The 21,436-nt window shown below is 46.2% G+C and overlaps 1 protein-coding gene across 21 annotated transcripts in view; it reads right to left on the bottom strand.

Moving 5' to 3' along the window:
* LOC142587302 (uncharacterized) overlaps positions 1-21,436 on the bottom strand; it is a 410,079-nt gene that overhangs the window by 163,261 nt on the left and 225,382 nt on the right. For all 21 annotated transcript variants that reach the window (XR_012829442.1, XM_075698179.1, XM_075698189.1 and 18 more), the window contains one exon: positions 3,432-3,653. Coding sequence is in view for 20 of the 21 variants with exons in the window: in XM_075698179.1 (XP_075554294.1) it covers positions 3,432-3,653 (222 nt within the window). In the remaining variant the exon portion in view is untranslated. The remainder of the gene's footprint in view (positions 1-3,431; positions 3,654-21,436) is intronic.

Raw genomic sequence — 21,436 nt, 5'->3', positions numbered from 1 at the left:
GTTGCTGCGGCTCGTTCACCTCGGGGCTACACCCATTGCACGCCCAAACGGGTGGGCACGTGCACCATCAGCTTCAATTAGAGCCAAACCAGCACTGGCATCCATGGGCTTTCTCAGCTGCTGTTATCCCATTCGCGACATACTAGTCATTTATAACACATTTAGCCAAAGTGAAATTTTGCTGCAGTTGGTAATCGAAATGATCGACCTGGCCAACATTTTCCATTTTAAAATCTTAAGTTCAATACAGCTCGGTGTCTATCAAGTTGACATTTCCAAATTCCCCGAGTTTTCCAGGTTTTCCCTGAGTGTCTTTGCAAAATTCCCTTAGTGATGCTTTATGTTTATATGTTTCATGTCAAGACGAGCAGAAACCAAATGGCCTGATGCTGTCACTCTAGTAAGCATATAAAAAAAACTAAAAAAAAAGGAAAACGACTTCATCCAATTTGAATACTAAGGAGTAGTGTTTATGTTATTCAAAAACAGAACAGAAGGGAGGGGATAGTAAAATGCCCAGCAAATAATATGTCTCCGAAAAAAATTGCAAACGAAGTCGGACATTCTCAAATACGTATAAAAAGGAGATGCATAAAAAAGCAAATATTTTCGAATATGAACTATTTCTATCAACTGATAGCAAGCTCAGTGGTATCAGGCCTGAACTTTGTCACAATTGAGATACTCTCTCAACAGCTCTTTATTCAACCTTAACTGTCCTGACATACTCTCAGCCCGCGCACAACGCCTCAGTGTTGTGTTTCACTGCTTTAAACAGTTTATTTTGGTTTGGATCTTGCATCTCAGCATCAGCCAACATGTTTTTTCAGCATCAGCCAACATGTTTTTTCAGCTCAAGGCAGTGGTAGCATGCTTCCTTTCCCGTTCATTCCCCAATGCGCACATCATTTCTGTTCTTGTCCTCCTTTCGCCACTCCTTCGCACCATGGACCATTTGAAGCATCTTCTTGGTCAGTTGCACAGTCCACGTCCAATAATAATAATAATAATAATAATAATAATAATAATAATAATATTTGGGGTTTTACGTGCCAAAACCACTTTCTGATTATGAGGCACGCCGTAGTGGAGGACTCCGGAAATTCTGACCACCTGGGGTTCTTTAACGTGCACCTAAATCTAAGCACACGGGTGTTTTCGCATTTCGCCCCCATCGAAATGCGGCCGCCGTGGCCGGAATACGATCCCGCGAAGTCCACATCCAAGTTTTCGAACTCCTTAGGGGCCGCGAAAATGTTTGGAAAATTGGCCAGTTGGAAAAAAATAAATGCATGCCATTTACTGCCCTTAAGGGCTCAATCCGCCACAACCACATTTGAAAACGCTCTGGAGGCCTGTCGGTACACGTATTAGGCATATTGGTGCACGCACTGTGACAGGAAATACCGGGTGCACGCGTGTGTAATTAAGGAATACATACTGTGTCCCGTGACAATCTCCCCTTCCCATGCTTCACCAAGTAACATTTCTGTACGGAGGCAAAGCTGACTTTCAAGAACCGGCATTATACAACGCAGCATGCTTTCCAAGCTTCTATGCCAATCGCGAGGACCGCAAAGCCGGAGTCCGTGCCATTGCTGACAGCAGTGAATTTTTTCAATAAAGAATGCGGCACCCAACGGCAAGAGCCTCGATAGCGAACGTCGAAGCAGCTAGGCCTAGCCTTGCCGCAATGGTGGCTACGGCTGCCAGCGGATCTGCGTGCGAGAGCGCCAGTTCGAGGCGGCGAGGTAATCAAATTGGCAGCGATGGTGGCTTTGATTAATACCGTTTTGGACCTGCGGTCACGGCAAAACGTCCGAATAATTGGATGGCGAGGAGTTCTTGCATCCGAAATTTCAGGCGTTCTGATACATTGACTCTATGGGTTACGTGGTGGTGCCACGAAGCTGTCCAAATTATTGGGAATCCAGAAAGTCGGTCGTTGACTGTACACTGGCAACTTCTCCAGCCGACGACAGGGCATCAAAGACGATTCATTAGAATTTCTGTCTGTTACTCGAGCCAGCATTACTGCAACTTTCGACCATTCCAATAAAATTACAGCTAATTTTCCTTGATAGAGGCACAAATTCCCTGAGTTTTCCCAGAGTTTTTCCAGACAACATTAGATCCCTGAGAATTCCCGGTTTTCCTGGTTGGTAGACACCCTGCAGCTACCTTAAATGCTTGAGCAAGCAAAGAGAATGTCAGCTCACAGTAAATCTAAGTTCTATAAAAAAAGAGGGCCTAGTTAGGCCTTGTCACCCATTTCTCTCGTTCCTAAGTGCATGTACGGTGAAACCTCGCTAAACCCAAAACTCACTAGTTGCCCGGAGCTTGGAAAAAGCACATACTAAACGGTAGTACTGCTTAACCAAAATAGCACGAGATCGCCCACTTATCAGTCAAAGATGGAACTTTGAGTGCGATGAAATGGGAAAAAGACATGCAGTATTTATCCATTTTGCGCGACAAAAGTGTTAACTTTGATGTCGCAGCAACCTAGCAGCGACGACAGCAGCCTCAAACTTGGTGAAGCTGCAAGCCAGCTTTTCAACCAGCCCCCTCATCTCGGCAAACACTCACACGGCAAATTCTTCGTTGGCTTTGCATATCCTCCGCGCACAGGCAAGGTAGCGCTGTAGAAGTCAAGGGCACCTTTTTCATAGCAGGTTGCTGCTCTCATCGCGACGAATGCATTCATGAGGCAGACGTAACCTGCAGCTTCTGCCACTGTCGAGCCCGAATCACCCATGCTGTCGCTTTCCGTGTCGTCGTCATCACTGTCGCTAGTTGACACTTCGGCAACAACAGAGGCTAGGATGACGAAAAGTCTAACCTTGTAGCCGACATCTCTTCATGGTCGCAGCAGCGCTCCCGAGCAATTTCTTCGCATTCCAAATGCCACGCACCGTAGTCAACGGTAGATCCCTGTCGCGTGCCAATGCCGACTTCATTGTCTCACAAACGATGTCCAATTTTTCTTTTAAGCTGAGCGCCCGCAGTCTTTTTTATCTGAGCTTCGGCAAGGCGCGAGTCCCTATTTGCACGATGCCACAACGCTCTCTGGCACAGCGCCGAAACGATGGTGTGGCTTCATGTGCAAATGCACAGGGCACTTGGAGGCCGTTGTTCTGGTCTATGAGGCTTGTTGTTCTGCCGGCCTGCCCGATGGAGCCGACGCACTGCCGTGTTTGCGCAATGAAAAGTGGAAGCACTACGTGTTAACCGATACGTACGCAATAAGCTGGTACAGTTTATGCGGATACAGAACACATTATGTTCAATGGCCTCTGAGTCATGGATCTGACTTTACTACTTTTAAAACGTAACTACTGTTTAATCGGGTATGGTTTAACGAGGTTTTACTGCACTGTCACACACTCGAATAAATTTCAATGTGAAAGATGGTGGCAGTTAGTACTGACCTCCTTGTCAAGCTTGGCATTAGCCTGTGCAAGCTGTTGCAGGTGCTCTGCGTCTTCCAGGGCTCCACTGGTTTGAGACTGTGTAGAGGCAGACAGCGGCTGGTGGTCACCCATGCCTCGTTGATGCTGCTGCTGCTGCTGCTGCTGCTGCCTCTTCTGCCACTGGTGCACTTCCGTTTCAAAGTGCACCAGCCACTCGGAATGGCTTAGTGTAGCATCAACCTGCAGACAAACAGTCAAGCTAGATTAAGAGATTAGGCTTCTGTAATAACCAATTGCCATTTGTAGCAATGACAAAAATGAAAAATCCGGGTGGCGCCCCGGCTGAGGACCACTCGGCCACTTTTGTTCATCAAAACTGGCCGATTCGCGCAGAGGTGCAGAGGAAGGTCATGCGGAGGTTCAAAATAAGGAGCAGCAGTAACCTTGGCGGCAATTTGTATGCAACAAAGCAATATTTTGGCACACAGAAAATGATGAGAGCATTCTATGGATTGCGGCAAAAGTTTTGCACTCAAGTAAGAACCCATAAACGTTCTACACCCACAAACCTAAGTTTGCTTTTCGAAAAGTCTACATTTTTCTTGCACGAATACAAGCCTCGAGTCGCTTCAGAATGCATTGATTGCACAGATGTTGTCCTTGTCTAATTTACTCCACACTTTTTCCAATGTGTGACGAAGAGCAGCCAAACTGCCATGAAAAGTAAAGAAGACTGTGCTTTTTAACACAGACCAGACATAATAGTCAAGCGGATTTGTATTTGGGCTGTTTGGGGGCCATATTGAGGAGGGAATGAAATTGGGCAAGTTTTTAGTGTACCACTGTTGCGCCACCTTCACATTGTGAATGAGCACGGAGTTCCGTAGCTACATCCCCTGATGGTCCACAGGTACCCTGTTTTCAGGACCAGATAGGCTGTGCTTTGGCTCCCTGTTCCAACCAGCTGCACATCTCCATCAGAAGTGATTGCCCTCAAAACCATCACCGATTGCAGGCAAGGAAGTCTTCACGGAATGTTTCCCCTGATGCAAACTTTTTTCGAGGCTTCCCGTCAATACCCTATAGTTTAATAGTTTAAAAACTGCCTGATACTGAATACTGCCTCGTCTCTAAGGAGAATGCTGCGTTGGCATGCCACGCTGCCAAAGCATTTGAGGAGGTCTGTGCATCTTATGACCCTGGTGGTTGAGTAGAACTTGTTGCTGAGCAAGTTGGTTGGGATCTAATGAATACATTGTTGCGCCAAAAAAAAGGAAAATAAGGACTTGGGAAGGAAGAGTACGCTCAATCTGTCGTTTCGTACTCTTCCTTCCCAACTCATTACTTTCCTTTTTTTTTGGTGCAACAATGTATTCATTAGACCCTGGTGGTCTTTCCTGTGCTCTCTGAGCTTTCTGAAGCAGCTTCTCTTTCACAATTTTTTGGACAGAACACTCAGAAATTACTTCAGTTTGGGCTTTTCTGAAGAGTGCAGGAACTTTTACCACACCCTGTAGTAGAATAATGCATCTATCTCACACAGCAATGTTTTCTTTTAGTGTCCCTCCAATGTTTAGTGTTGTGTAGCATGTTACATACTTTTTCTAAACCAGCTGCCAACTGAAAACAGCCTTTAATTCAACCAACCCACATACATAATTGCGCACTGATGGTGCCCTCTGTTGACAGCAACATAAACCTTATACAGAGACACCTGGTGTCTGTGTTGGTGACTCGCCTGAAGCAAGTACGTAATGCACAACAAGATTTAGCAATGATTTAAGCATACATCCCACAGATGATGTGTCGTTACTCTTTCAGGCCTAGTAGACAATCTAAAGATGATGTGGAATGCATTCTGAACAAAGCAGATAAGCCTGCTCAGTCACTGTATCCCGACTCACAATTTCTTAGAAGCACAGACAAGGCTACGAGCCTCTGCACAGAGATCAGTACTGTACACGTTCATAGGATCCCTTCTACAGTTCTGTGTGATTTGCACTGTACCACTATTTATATTCATCACTAAGCCTAATTCCCTCGGTTTAACAAATTCCGTTCCTTATTGCATCTTTTCCGTCCAACGTGTACGACTGGTGCACTCAACAACTGAAGAGACACGAACAAAAAGGAAAAAAGGAGAAAGTACCTTCCTTTACTATCCGCAGTGTTTTATAAATTCGGCTGCGAGAGCTATTATGAATGTCACCAAACACAAACACTGCCAGGATAAGTGCAGCAAACACTCTGCAAGGCTACCTACTCACTTGTCCAATGCTACAAGACCAAGTTTTGGTATTTTCCTCTCGGGTGAAAATAAAAATAAATGATTTCAGCACCAGACCATTCACCAAATATTTACGGAGCACTGACATATCCCATGGTTCAGAAATTAGCACAATGCTGATTGAACGTGAATATATGGAAAAAAAGATATCTTTCTACCTTCCTTACATTGAATTGACCAAGACAAAGGTAAAGCTTGCTGAGGGCAAAAATAATTTCATACCACGGTGAATGTTTTCAAGAGCACAGGATGCTCCGCTACAGGATGACGAATGGTGTCTACTGCAGACAGACAATGGATTTGTGGTCGGATTCTCGATTAGGTGCCACCAACTGCACAAGGGTCTTGGAGACAAAAAAATCACTAAAGACACCTATCTTTCAATCCTGGTATTTTTATAATTTTCATTTCATGACGCCCCTGTCAGGCACGTGCCAGGCCAAACTTAGCTTAAAGGGAAACCCCGGCGATTTTTCAATGTCCATAGATCTCGATAAAATTTTGAATATATGTTCTCTTTTGCACTCAGATTATCTGCGCCAAACTATATGGCTGCAAGTAATTTAGTTTTCCTGAAAATGAATTTTAAAGATCAGTTGCGTGCATGACTCATAAGTTTCTGCTGGCCACCCTGTGTTTGGGACATCCCGAGACTACACCACCACGGCCGTTGAAATCCTCACTTAAATCATAGGCTTCGCTTCTTCGGCATTAGGGATAAGTGTACTGCATGTTTAGCACGCATTTTGTGTATTTACACTATGGTAATATAGGATTTGACGTCATCAACTCATTGTGCCGTCACACGAATAAGCTACACGTTTCGGTCTGTTTCGCTTTTTCGTTTGTTGGTTATTTAAAATTATTGATTAATTTCTAAGCAAATTGAATCACCCTCCCGGTGACAGGACTGTCAATGCCATTTGACATCCTCTGTGGTTCCTAGGTGGTCCTCTAAATTTCTGGAGTGGCACTGTGTCCCTGCTACTCATTCAGTTCTCTTCATATTTTCTTTTCCATGATTGCAGGCAAGCAGCAGAGTGCATGAAAACTATAATATAGCATTTAAAAACACTTCAACATTTAAAAATCTTGTAGAAATCAACAAAAATTTACATTTCTACAAAGTTGCAACCTTGGAATTTCATAACTTCAGTTAAAATACAGATACAAACATTTAAATGTCAACTTGCACTCAGGAACATATCTGCTTAATTTTATCTTTCTTTCTGCAGTAGGTTTTCTGCAGATCCCATCGCAAATATTTAACAAAGGAATTTTAACATTTTTGATCATCATCAGCCAATTTTATGTCCACTGCAGGACAAAGGCGTCTCCTTGCAATCCCCGATTACCCCTGTCCTGTGTCAACCGATTCCAACTAGTGCCCGTGAATTTACTAATTTCATCACCCCACCTAGTCTTCTGCCACACTCGACTGTGTTTCCCTTCTCTTGGTACCTAATCCATGCCCAACGGTTATCTAAGCTGAACATTACATGACCTGCCCAGCTCCATTTTTTTCTCTTAATGTCAATTAGAATATTAGATATACCCGTATGCTCTCTGATACAAACCGCTCTCTTTCCGTCTTTTAACGGTATGCCTAGCATTCTTCGTTGCACCGCTCTTTGTGCGGTCCATCATCAGCCTGGTTACGCCCACTGCAGGGCAAAGGCCTCTCCCATACTTCTCCAACTACCCCGGTCATGTACTAATTGTGGCCATGTCGTCCCTGCAAACTTCTTAATCTCATCCGTCCACCTAACTTTCTGCCGCCCCCTGCTACGCTTCCCTTCCCTTGGAATCCAGTCCGCAATCCTTAATCACCAACGGTTATCTTCCCTCCTCATTACGTTTCCTGCCCATGCCCATTTCTTTTTCTTGATTTCAACTAAGATGTCATTAACTCGCGTTTGCTCCCTCATCCAATCTGCTCTTTTCTTATCCCTTAACATTACACCTATCATTCTTCTTTCCATAGCTCGTTGCGTCGTCCTCAATTTGAGTAGAACCCTTTCGTAAGCCTCCAGGTTTCTGCCCCGTAGGTGAGTACTGATAAGACACAGCTATTATACACTTTTCTCTTGAGGGATAATGGCAACCTGCTGTTCATGATCTGAGAATGTCTGCCAAACGCACCCCAGCCCATTCTTATTCTTCTGATTATTTCCGTCTCATGATCCGGATCCGCCGTCACTACCTGACCTAAGTAGATGTATTCCCTTACGACTTCCAGTGCCTCGCTGCCTATTGTAAATTGTTGTTCTCTTCCGAGACTGTTAAACATTACTTTAGTTTTCTGCAGATTAATTTTTAGACCCACTCTTCTGCTTTGCCTCTCCAGGTCAGTGAGCATGCATTGCAATTGGTCTCCTGAGTCACTAAGCAAGGCAATATCATCAGCGAATCGCAAGTTACTAATGTATTCTTCATTAACTCTTATCCCCAATCCTTCCCAATCCAGGTCTCTTAATACCTCCTGTAAGTACCCTGCGAATAGCATTGGAGAGATCGTATCTCCCTGCCTCACGCCCTTATTTATTGGGATTTTATTGCTTACATTATGGAGGACTACGGTGGCCGTGGAACCGCTATAGATATCTTTCAGTATTTTTACATATGGCTCGTCTACGCCCTGTTTCCGTAATGCCTGCATGACCGCTGAGGTTTCGACAGAATCAAACGCTTTCTCGTAATCAATGAAAGCTATATATAAGGGTTGACTATATTCCGCACATTTCTCTGTCACCTGACTGATAGTGTGAATATGGTCTATTGTTGAGTAGCCTTCACGAAATCGTGCCTGGTCCTTTGGTTGACAGAAATATAAGGTGTTCCCGATTCTATTTGCGATTACCTTAGTAAATACTTTGTAGGCAACGGGCAGTAAGCTGATCGGTCTATAATTTTTCAAGTCTTTGGCGTCCCCTTTCTTATGGATTACAATTATGTTAGCGTTTTTCCAAGATTCCGGTACGCTCGAAGTCATGAGGCATTGCATATACAGGGTGGCCAGTTTCTCTAGAACAATCTGCCCACCATCCTTCAACAAGTCTGCTGTTATCTGATCCTCCCCAGCTGCCTGACCCCTTTGCATAGCTCCCACGGCTTTCTTTACTTCTTCCGGCGTTACCTGTGGGATTTCGAATTCCTCTAGACTATTCTCTCTTCCATTATCGTCGTGGGTGCCACTGGTACTGTATAAATCTCTATAGAACTCCTCAGCCACTTGAACTATCTCATCCATATTAGTAATGATATTGCCGGCTTTGTCTCTTAACGCATACATCTGATTCTTGCCAATTCCTAGTTTTTTCTTCACTGCTTTTAGGCTTACTCCGTTCCTGAGAGCATGTTCAATTCTATCCATATTATACTTCCTTATGTCAGCTGTCTTACGCTTGTGGATTAACTTCGAAAGTTCTGCCAGTTCTATTCTAGCTGTAGGGTTAGAGGCTTTCATACATTGACGTTTCTTGATCAGATCTTTCGTCTCCTGCGATAGTTTACTGGTAGCCTGCCTAACGAAGTTACCACAGACTTCTATTGCACACTCCTTAATGATGCCCACAAGATTGTCGTTCATTGCTTCAACACTAAGGTCCTCTTCCTGAGTTAAAGCCGAATACCTGTTCTGTAGCTCGATCTGGAATTCCTCTATTTCCCCTCTTACCGCTAACTCATTCATCGGCTTCTTATGTACCAGTTTCTTCCGTTCTCTCCTCAGGTCTAGGCTAATTCGAGTTCTTACCATCCTATGGTCACTGCAGCGCACCTTGCTGAGCACGTCCACATCTTGTATGATGCCAGGGTTAGCGCAGAGTATGAAGTCTATTTCATTTCTAGTCTCGCCGTTCGGGCTCCTCCACGTCCACTTTCGGCTATCCCGCTTGCGGAAGAAGGTATTCATTATCCGCATATTCTGTTCCGCAAACTCTACTAATAACTCTCCCCTGCTATTCCTAGTGCCTATGCCATATTCCCCCACTGCCTTGTCTCCAGCCTGCTTCTTGCCTACCTTGGCATTGAAGTCGCCCATCAGTATAGTGTATTTTGTTTTGTCTTTACCCATCGCAGATTCCACGTCTTCATAGAAGCTTTCGACTTCCTGGTCATCATGACTGGATGTAGGGGCGTAGACCTGTACAACCTTCATTTTGTACCTCTTATTAAGTTTCAGAACAACACCTGCCACCCTCTCGTTAATGCTATAGAATTCCTGTATGTTACCAGCTATATTCTTATTAATCAGGAATCCGACTCCGAGTTCTCACCTCTCCGCTAAGCCCCGGTAGCACAGGACGTGCCCTCTTTTTAGCACTGTGTAATGCTTCTTCTGGCCTCCTAACTTCACTGAGCCCTATTATATCCCATTTACTGCCCTCTAATTCCTGCAATAGCACTGCTAGACTCGCCTCACTAGATAACGTTCTAGCGTTAAACATTGCCAGGTTCATGTTCCAATGGCGGCCTGTCCGGTCCTTAACTTGCCTTAACTCCCTTGCCCAACTCTTCATGATTATCTTTGTCTTCTGCATATTAATCTTCAACCCAACCCTTGCACTGTCTCTGTTAAGGTCCCCAATCATATGTTGTATGTAACTGGTCCACAGTATTGCTGAATAGAACAATGTCACCGCCAAACTAAATGTTGTTGAGATATTCGCCGTCGATCCTTACTCCTAAGATTTCCCAGTTTAATAGCTTGAATACTTCTTCCAAGCATGCAGTAAATACCATTGGAGTTATTGTGTCTCCTTGTCTGACCCCTTTCTTCCATTGTAGAGTATCCCTTCCTGAAGCCAGCCTATTCTCTTCGTTGGCTAAGGTCCAGTGTTGACCTTATTCTATTGGAGATTATTTTGGCAAATATTTTATATACTACTGGGAGTAAGCTAATGGGTCTATAATTTTTTTAATTCTTTAACATCTCCCTTATTGTGGATTAGTATAATGTTTGCATTCTTCTAGTTTTCTTGGACCATTGCAGTAAATAGACACTTCGTATAAAGAGCCGCCAGTTTTACAAGCATTATGTCTGCTCCATCTTTGATTAAGTCAACTGTTATTCCATCTTCTCCTGCTGCTCTTCCTCGTTTCATGTCTTGCAAAGCCCTTTTGACCTCATAGCTAGTTGTACGAGGAGTTTCTGTATCCTGTTAATTACTGCTTCGAATGGAGGCATTCTGACTCCTCTGGGCACTGTACAGGTCAGTATAGAATTCTTCCACTGCTTTTACTATACCTTCAAGATTCCTGGTGACATTACCCTGCTTCTCTTTTAGTGCATATTCTATCTTATCTCTTGAGATGGACACTTTCATTTTTGTCGTTTCTTTATTACGTCCTTTGTTACTTCGGAGAGCTTGCCTACTGTTGGCCTTAGAGCCTTGCCTCTCCTTTAAATTGCTGCCTCTGAAGCCAGCCTAGTTATGGTTTCATTCATTGCCACTATGTCATCTTCATCTCTCTGTTCTAAGGCTGCATATTTGTTTGCAAGTACTAGCCTGAATTTGTCTGCGTTTACCCTTACTGCCTCTAGGTTGATATCTTCTTGACCAATTTTACTTCTTCTCTCTTCAAATTGAGGTGAATCCTAGCCCTCACAGGGTGTCTACCAAGTTGACATTTCCAAATTCCCCCAAGTTTTCCAGGTTTTCCCTGAGTGCCTTTGCAAAATTCCCCGAGTGATGCAGAACTACGTTTTATGTCAAGACGGGCTGAAACCATATCGCCCGATGCTGTCACTCTCTAGTAAGCATATGAAGAAAGCTAAAAAAACGACTTAATGCAATTTGAATACTAAGGAGTAGTGTTTATGCTATTCAAAAAAAGAAGAGAAGGGAGGGAGGGGTTAGTAAAATGCACAGCAAATAAAATGTCTGAAAATAATTGCAAATCGAGTCGGACATTCTCAAATACAAATAAAAAGGAGATGCATACAGAAGCAAATATTTTCGAATATGAGCTATTTCTATCAACTGATAGCAAGCTCAGTGGTATGATGCCCGAACTTTGTCACAATTGAGATTCTCTCTCAACAGCTCGTCAGTCAACCTCAACTGTCCCGACATACTCTCAGCCCGTAACGACGCCTAAGTGTTATGTTTCACTGCTTTTGTTTATTTTGGTTTGGATGAGGGACATTTGCATCTCTGCATCAGCCAACACTTTGTTTTTTCAGCTCAAGACAGTGGTAGCATGCTTCCTTTCCTGTTCATTCCCCAATGCGTAGGTCCTTTCTTTTCTTGTCCGCCTTCCACCACTCGTTCGCCGCATGGACCATTTGAAGCATCTTCTTGGTCAGTTGCACAGTCCACGTCCGATTTTTCGAACTCCCTAGGGGCCGCGAAAACGTCCGAAAAGTCGGCCGGTTGGAAAAAAATGCATGCCATTTACTGCCCTTAAGGGCTCAATCCGCCACAACCACATTCGAAAACGCTCTGGAGGCCTGTCGGTACACGTATTAGGCATATTGGTGCTCGTACTGTGACAGGAAATACCGGTTCCAGCATGTATAATTAAGGAATACATACTGTGTCTCGTGGCAATCTCCACTTCCCATGCTTGACCAAGTAACATTTCTGTACGGAGGCAAAGCTGATTTTCGGGAACCGGCATTATACAACGCAGCATGCTTTCCAAGCTTCTATGCCAATCGCGAGGACCGCAAAGCCGGAGTCCGTGCCATTGCTGACAGCAGTGAATTTTTTCAATAAAGAATGCGGCACCCAACGGCAAGAGCCTTGATAGCGAACGTCGAAGCAGCTAGGCCTAGCCTTGCCGCAATGGTGGCTACGGCTGCCAGCGGATCTGCGTGCGAGAGCGCCAGTTCAAGGCGGCGAGGTAATCAAATTGGCAGCGGTGGTGGCTTTGATTAATGCCGTTTTGGACCTGCGGTCACGGCAAAACGTCCGAATAATTGGATGGCAAAGACTTCTTGCGCCCGAAATTTCAGGCGTTCTGATAGATTGACTCTATGGGTTATGTGGTGGTGCCACGAAGCCGTCCAAATTATTGGGAATCCAGAAAGTCGGTCGTTGACTGTACACTGGCAACTCCTCCAGCCGACGACAGGGCATCAAAGATGATTCATTACCATTCCTGTGTTATTCGAGCCAGCATTACCATGACTTTCGACCCTTTCAATAAAATTACAGCTAGTTTTCCCTGATAGAGGCACAAATTCCCTGAGTGTTCCCCGAGTTTTTCCAGACTACTCAAAATCCCTGAGAATTCCCGGTTGGTAGACACCCTGCCTCAGTAACCTATGATCACTGCACCTTACCCTACCTATTGCTTCTATATCCTGCACTATGCTGGGAGCACAAGAAAGTAGGAATTCAATTTCATTTCTTGTTTCACAATTAGGGCTTTTTCAGGTCCACTTTCTATTGCTACGCTTCCTGAAAAAGATGTTGATTATTCGAAGCTTATACCATTCTGCGAATTCTACCACCATCTCTCCTCTAGCGTTCCTAGAATCGACGCCGTAGTTGCCAAATGCTTGTTCACCAGTATGCCTTTTCCCTACCTTTGCATTGAAGTCGCCCTTTACTACAGTATACTGAGTTTGCACTTTTCTCATCGCTAATTCAACATCTTCATAAAACTGATCTACTTTATCATCATCGTGACTGGATGTTAGAACATAGGTTCATACTACCTTTAATCTGTACCTCTTATTAAGTTCGTTTACAACTACTGCTACCCTCTCATTAATGCTGTAGATTTTGTCAATGTTGCCCGCTATATCCTTATGGATTAGGAATCCTTCCCCGTATTGCTTCTTATCTGGGATACCTCTATAGCAGAGGACATGGCCGTTATTCAGTAATGTGTAAGCCTCACCAGCTCTAATCTCACTAAGGCCAATGATAACCCCAGCAATATCTGATAGTTCCTCAAAGAGTCCTGGTAAGCTAGCCTCACTCGACAGAGTTCGGTAATTAAAGGTTGACAGGATCAGTTTCCATTGGTAGCCTGTCCAGACTCGGAGATTCTTAACGCCCTCTGTTGCGTTACAAGTCTGACTGGTGCCTTGGACAGGTGCTATGCAGCTGCTGGGGAGTGAGGGCCATGGGTTAATTGTAGGAATTATGAGGGAGGTAGTGGCCAAATACTGCACCAGGGAACCCAATTCCTGTTGTGGTGAGGGAGTGTCTTTGTTGAAGCTTAGGGGCCTTCCTAATTTGGTTGTACCTGTATTAGTATAGCCCTACTCGCTCTCGGCATTTTTTGCTGGTGTTAGGAAGTTGAAGTCAGGCTCACAATCATTGGATGCTTAAAAAAAATACACATATAGAGAGAGAGGATTCAAACTTTAGACTATCGCAACCAAGCATTCGACATAGCTCAGCCAGATAATCCCGCAGGCGGTGAAGCTACCTTATCACCACAACGTACAGCCCTGAGGGCCCTACATGCCCAAGAGATCTGTTGATTTACCCGCCCTCTGCGGGTTTTCCTGATGGTCATAGGTTGCACGATATAGTGTCAATTCTTGGTGGTCCTAACATTGTGGTTCGCAAATCTCATGCGCGCATGTGGCCTTGAGCGTGCCTAGGTACACAATATATTTGTGGTGAATTTTAACAGCACTTAAAACTTGTGTGAAAATAAATGAGAAAAGGAAAAAATTTTCAGCGCTTATAGAGAAGCCCCGAGCTGCTTATCACCCACTCGACCTTGTGCCTGCCCGCCTTGACCATTCGAAACTTCTGCTACTGGGTGAAAATTAAGAGTGGCTAGACGAGCCGTGCAGAACAGTACGACTATGCGCCTCCCGCACAACAGGCGACCTTGACAGTTCCTAGGCGACTTTGGCCTTTCTACAGCTTTGGACAGCGCCTATACTATCGATGAGGAAGTAGATCCGTTTTATGAAGATGCTGAATTAGCGATGAGAAAAATGCAAACCCAATATACTGTAGTAATGGGCGACTTCAATGCAAAAGTGGGGAAAAAGCAGGCTGGTGAACAAGCAATTGGCAACCACGGTGTCAATTCTAGATATGCTAGAGGAGAGATGCTGGTAGAATTCATAGAAAAGAATGAACTGCGAATGATGAACAACTTTTTAAGGAAGCGCAGCAACAGAAAGTGGACCTAGAAAAGCCCTAATAATGAAACAAGAAATGAAATTGATTTCATACTTCTACATCTTGCACTATGCTGATCCCAGCATAGTGCAAGATGTAGAAGTGATAGGCAGGGTAAAGTGCAGTGAGCATAGGTTACTGAGGGCTAGGATTCACCTCAATTTCAAGAGAGAAAGAGCTAAATTGATCAAAAAGAAACAGGTCAACCTAGAAATAGTAAGGGTAAAGGCAGACAAATTTAGGCTGGTACTTGCAAACAAATATGCAGTCTTAGAACAATGAGATGACGATGATGACATAGAGATAAGGAATGAAACCGTAACGAGGCTGGCATTAGAGGCAGCAATTGAAGTGGGAGCAAAGCACCACCACAACCAGTAGGCAAGCTCTTCCAAATAACCGAGGATCTAATAAAGAAACGACAAAAAATGAAAGTGTCCCAACTCAAGAGATTGGATAGAAGTTGCAAAACTGTTAAAACTGATCAACAAGGCAAAAACAAGGGATATTCGAAATTATAACATGAGAAAGACTGAAGAAGCCATAAGAAATGGACGCCGCCTGAAATCAGTGAGAAGCAAACTTGGCATAGGACAAACCAAGATGTGTACATTGGAAGATAAGCAGGGTAGTATCATCAGCAATCTCAAAGGTATAGTAAAAGCAGTGGTAGAATTCTATACTGACCTGTACAGTACCCAGAGGAATCAGAATGCCTTCATTCGAAGCAGTGATAAACAGGATACAGAAGCTCCTCCTATAACTAGCAATGAGGTCAGAAGAGCTTTCAAAGACATGAAATAAGGAAGGGCGGTAGGAGAAGATGGAGGAAACATATTGCTTGGAAAACTGGCGGCTCTCTATACGAAGTGTCTATCGACTGCAAGGGTCCCAGAAAACTGAAAGAATGCAAACATTATACTAATCCACAAAAAGGGAGACGTTAAACGAATTGAAAATTATAGGCCCATTAGCTCACACCCGGTAATATACAAAATATTCATCAAGACAATCTCCAATAGAATAAGAATGACACTGGACTTAACACTCCTGTCTGTCTGTCAACCAAAATAATAGGCAGGTTTCAGGGAGGGATACTTTACAATGGATCACATCCATGTCGTTAGGTAATTGAGAAATCCGCAGAGTACAATCAGCCTCTATATATGGCTTTCATAGATTAGGTAAAGGCGTTTGACTGAGTAGAGATACAAGCAGTCATAGATGCATTATGTAATCAAGGACTACAGACCATTTACGTAAATATCCTGAAAAATATCTAGAGATTTCACAACTACCTTAATTCTCCACAAGTAGGAAGTTACCTATAAAGAAAGGGGTCAGACAAGGAGACACAATCCCTCCAATACAATTCACTGCGTGCTTGGAAGAAGTATTGACGCCATTAAAGTGGAAAAGCTTATAAGTAAGGATTGGCAGCGAATACCTAGGCAACCTTCGGTTTGCCGATGACATTGTTCTATTCAACAACACTGCGGATGAGTTAAAACAAATGATTGAGGATCTTAACAGAGAGAGTGTAACAGTGGGGTTGGAGATTAATATGCAGAAGACAAAGATAATGATGAATAACCGGGCAAGGGAACAAGAGTTCAGGATCGCCAGTCAGCCTCTAGACTCTGTGAAGGAGTACGCTTACCTAGGTCAATTAATCACAGGGAACTGAGATGATGAGAAGGAAATTCATAGAAGAATAAAAATGGGTTGGATCGCATACAGCAGACATTGTCAGCTTCTGACAGGAAGCTTAAAATTATCATTGAAAAATAAGATGTGTAATCAGTGCATTTTACCAGTGCCGACATATGGGGCAGAAACATGGAGACTGACAAAGAAGCTTGAGAACAAAGACAGCACAAAGAGCGATGGAACGAAGAATACTATGCCTAACCTTGAGAGACAGAAAGAGAGCGGTTTGGATCAGAGAGCATACGGGTATAGCTTATATTCTAATTGACAGTTCTAATTGAAAGAGGAAAAAATCGCCACCGGGCAAGTAATGTAATACACAGGTTAGATAAACCTTGGACCATTAGGGTTACAGAATGGGTAGCAAGAGAAGGGAAAGCTCAGTAGAGGTCAGAAGAAGACTAGGTGGTGCGATGAAATTAGGAAATTCACGGGCATTAGTTAGAATCAGTTGGCACAGGACCGGAGTAATTGGAGATTGCAGGGAGAGGCCTTCGTCCCGCAGTAGACATAGAATAGGCTGGTGATGATGATGATGACATAACAATCGTGGCTGGATATTGGAGCGTAGGTTTGTACTACTTTTAATATATATGTGTTATTAATTCTTTGAGGGTGAATGACGTAAATATACAGCACTGCGAACGAAGCCCAAAATGGTTGAAGGCTTATATTTACAGTGCTGTCTGTACTATTAAAAAGCGCGCTGATTTCCTAACTTTTTCTTTTCTGTCATGTGCTGCCACTATGTGGGGATAAAGGGAATTTTTTTCGCACGCCTCCCTTTCTCGGTTTTTGTTGCATGGTTCGTTTTAGCACTAGTTCACTGCCGTGCAATACTGCTCACGCATTGGTGCACTCGCGGGCGGGTGGCGGTTTGGGTTTTCTTGCACGGGTGGTTTTGGCTTCTTGCGCTTGCAAAACTGCTGGCTATCTCGTTACTGATCGCTCAAAGGGTGACCGCTTGTTTCTTGCTCGTTTAGTGCTCACAGAGGTGCGCATAGGAAGGATGCCACCGTACATGCGTTTCCATTGCTTTTTTTTGAGGGGGGGGGGGGGGGGGGGACTGGCGAGAACTAATTGCCTTTGGTTGGAGATAAAATGCAGATTAGCGGAAGTTTGTCACATGTCTTGCTTTTTTGATGGGCACACAACCACACAGTTTTCTTGAGTGCGTGAACCTACGCAGTTCAATTACGCGAAGCATGTACATATTAGTGTAAGAGCAGGAACATTTGAGTCTTGCGAAATATTCTCGTGTGTGCATTTTCAAAGCCTTGAAATATAACAATGTATTCAAATTTTCCATTCTGATAAGTTTATTTCCTTTTTTATTGTTATTAATGAAGAGTACATATATACCAATGCAAAATATTTTTTTCTCACTTTACTGTCACCCTAGAAAAATTACGGTGAATTTTTTTCGAAATAAGTCCCTAAGAAGGATTGGAATCTGCAATAAAGAAAATCGACCCTGGGCGGTCGCATATGGAGAAAAAAATCGACCCTTAAAGTTCCTTAAAGAGTCCTGCTAACCTGGCCTCACTCGAGAGAGTTCGGCTGTCAAAGGTTGACAGGGTCAGTTTCCATTGGCGGCCTGTCCGGGCCCACACATTCTTAGCATCCTCTGCTGCATTACAGGTCTGACTGCTGCCTTGGTCAGGTGATTCGCAGGTGCTGGGGACTGCGGGCTATCGGTTAATTGTAGGAATCATGAGGACGGAGTTGCCGAATACTGCACCAGGGGGCCAATTCCTGTTCTGGAGAAACAGTGTTTTTGTTGAAGCGTAGGGGCTTTCCTAATTTAGTTGTACCTGGATTAGGGCTCGCTCTCGGCACCTTTTGTCAGTGTCGGTCGTCACTCCAAGCCTGCAGAAGTAGAGCACTAGAGAAGGTCAAAGTCAGGCATATGTGTAGCAAGCATGTGATGCCCCCTCAGGCATAATGTTTGTTTGCCGCCAGGCTCGGTAGCCTGCCGAGCTCGGCAGGCAACATTGGTCACCACACTGCAATAAACCCCGACGAGCATGGCTGCTCGGCGGTTAGTCATGGTTCAGCACCACCACGCTGCGGAGCGTCCGTCTATCGGAGGTTGCCTCGAGCCCTCCCTTGTTCACAAGCCCGGGTGGATCGCGACACTGGCGACGAGGATGGGATACTCGTGACACTGGCAACGAGTACCCACGAATCGTCCCACGCTGCCGCGAGCGGCGAAACACCGTCCCCCATTGCTGCCGCCATGCCGCTGTACGGAAGGCTCGAGCCGTTCGAGGGAGATGGGTCCGCCTGGCAAATTTATGAGGAACAAGTCCACGTGTTCTTCCGGGCAAACGACACACGGGAGGCCAAACAGTGGGACATTTTCCTGGCCAGCTGCAGCACCCACGTCTTCAGCCTCTTGCTCGACCTTCTCAAGCCAGCCACGCCGCACATTAAGACACTGGGTGAGCTGCTCGCCATACTGCGCTCTCATTTCAACCAAGCACCGTCCACACTAATGGAGCGTTTTCGCTTAGACAACCGGAGCTGCCGGGAAGGAGACACGCTCTGGCAATTCGTTGCTGCGCTACGAGGGTTAGCGAGTGCCTGCGCCTTTGGGGACCAACTGGACTTGCTGCTCCGGGACCGTTTCGTCTGCGGAATCAACGACCCCGCCATGCAGACACGACTCCTGGAGCTTCCCGACCCCTCGCTGGACGCCGCGCTGTGAAGGCAGCGCTGGCAATGAAAGCTGCCGCCAAGGACGCCGGCAAGATTTCCCGTGCGACTGGCTCACCGTCGGCGGAAGCGGCGGTCAACAAGTTCGCGACAAAGGGCGGTACCTGCGGTCGCTGTGGTGGTGCCCACTCCCCCTCACAGTGCCAGTTTTCTCGAGCACAATGCTTTACGTGCGGGAAAACTGGGCACCTGGCACGTCTATGCCGAAGGGGGAGGACGAACAGCAAACAGCAGCAGCAGCCTGATTCAAGCCCAGGTACCAGACAAGCCCGCTGCCAGGGTAGCCGTCGCAAGCGTATGCGGTGGGGGCGTGCGGCAGCAGGCTCAAGTTTTCTTTGTATGCGCTGTAAGTGACGATTGAGATCAAGTTCTTCCGCGGCCAGGTTCCACGTCGTGGCCAAGAACCGCTGTTTTTCCTCATGTGGCACACAGGCTTTGTACCGTCGTCTGTGCCGCCATACACGCTGACCATCGAAATCTGCAGGCACCCCTTTTCCATGGAACTGGACACAGGGGCCAGCGTGTCAGTAATGGCCCGGAAACTCTTCAAGCGTACTTTCCCCGGCACGTCCGTTGAGGCTTTGGGCGTGATGCTGCGCAGCTACTCTGAGCAATTCTCCCAGGTCCAGGGTCAGGCACAGGCCAGCGTTCGCTTTCGTGACAGGAAGGCAACCTTCCCCCTTTACTTAATGAAGGGGTCGTCGCTGACGCTGCTGGGCCGAAACTGAATTCATGCACTGGGCGTTTGTCTGCCAGAGTACCAGGAACCCAGCGTGCAGGTGGTGAAAGAAGTCCCCAGCCTTCCGATCGAGTTCAAGTCCCTCTTCCAGCCAGGGGTGGGCACATTTGCCGGCACGACGGCTGGCATCTATATACCTGAGGGAGCCTGGCCACGTTTTTTCAAACCTCGCCCACAGCCGCTTGCCCCGAAGGATGGGTTCACCCAGGAGCTGCAACGGTTAGCGTGCAGCAGGCCTATAGCCACAAGGCCGCTGAGCTGAGCTTGCAGCAGGGCTGCCTACTGTGGGGTTCGAGGGTGGTGATCCCACAAAGTCTCCAGTCCAGGGTCCTACGTTGCTGCACGCGGGTCATCCTGGCGTAGCAAAGACTAAGATGGTGGCCCGGTCCCATGTTTGGTGGCCTGGCCTGGACCAGGACATCGCTAACTTGGTGCAGAGCTGCTAAATCTGCCAGGAGCATCAGCGAGCCTCTCATCATGTGGAAAGCACCCCCTGGCCGTTCCCACAGAGACACTGGTCCCGCCTACGTGTGGATTTTGGGGGACCCTTCAAGGGCCATTACTTCCTGGTGGAGGTGGACGCCTTTTCAAAGTGGGTTGAGGTTTTTCCTGTCACCACTCCATCAGCAGGCACGACTATTGCAGCGCTACGACAGGCCTTCGCTGCCCAGGGGTTGCCAGATGTCATCGTGTCCGACAATGGTCCTGTTTTTGCCAGCAGAGAGTATCTGGCCTGGCTGACAAAGAACGGAATCCGCCAGATGATGGTTCTGCCATACCACCCTGCTTCAAATGGCGCAGCCGAGCGGGTGGTGCAAACCATCAAAGACAAGCTGAAGAGGCCAGACTGGGGATTTCGGGACGCAAATTGCCCGGATACTAGTTCAGTACCGGACCACGCCCCACGATGTCACTGGCCGTGCCCCCTGTGACCTCCTGCTGGGTCAGATGGTCAAGACACCCCTGGACGTCTTGCATCCGGACCTCCGATCCACAGTGCTCTTGAAGCAGCTGAAGCAGAAGCTGGCTGCTGACCAAGGGTGACGTCCCAGGCTTTTGCCAGAGTCGGGAGCTCCAGTTTTCGCCAGGAACTTCCGTCCTGGCCCACCCTGGTCTGCCGGACAGGTGGTGTCTCCTGCCGGCGCCTCATCGCTGCTCGTGCACATGCCAGACGGGGCTATGTGGCAGAGACACGCTGACCATGTCAGGCCTCGCCTCAGGACCTGGCCTCGACTGCCACTTCTGAGTTCCAGCCCGCAGGAGGACTAGCGGCAGCACCAGTCACTTCCAGTGGAGCACCACCCACCTCGGAAGCGGCAATCGTAGCCGGTGGTGCGGCACCCGTTGGACCGGTGTCGAGCCCAGCATTACTCGCAAGGCCGACCCCTACAGACCCTCCGGATGGAGCGAGGCTGGCTCAGGCAACACCTGGCGTTGCCACACCCGACCCATCAACACCGGTGCC

Source organism: Dermacentor variabilis, chromosome 7 (assembly GCF_050947875.1).
Source record: "Dermacentor variabilis isolate Ectoservices chromosome 7, ASM5094787v1, whole genome shotgun sequence".
NCBI lineage: Eukaryota > Metazoa > Arthropoda > Arachnida > Ixodida > Ixodidae > Dermacentor > Dermacentor variabilis.
This window is presented reverse-complemented; position numbering and strand designations above follow the sequence as displayed.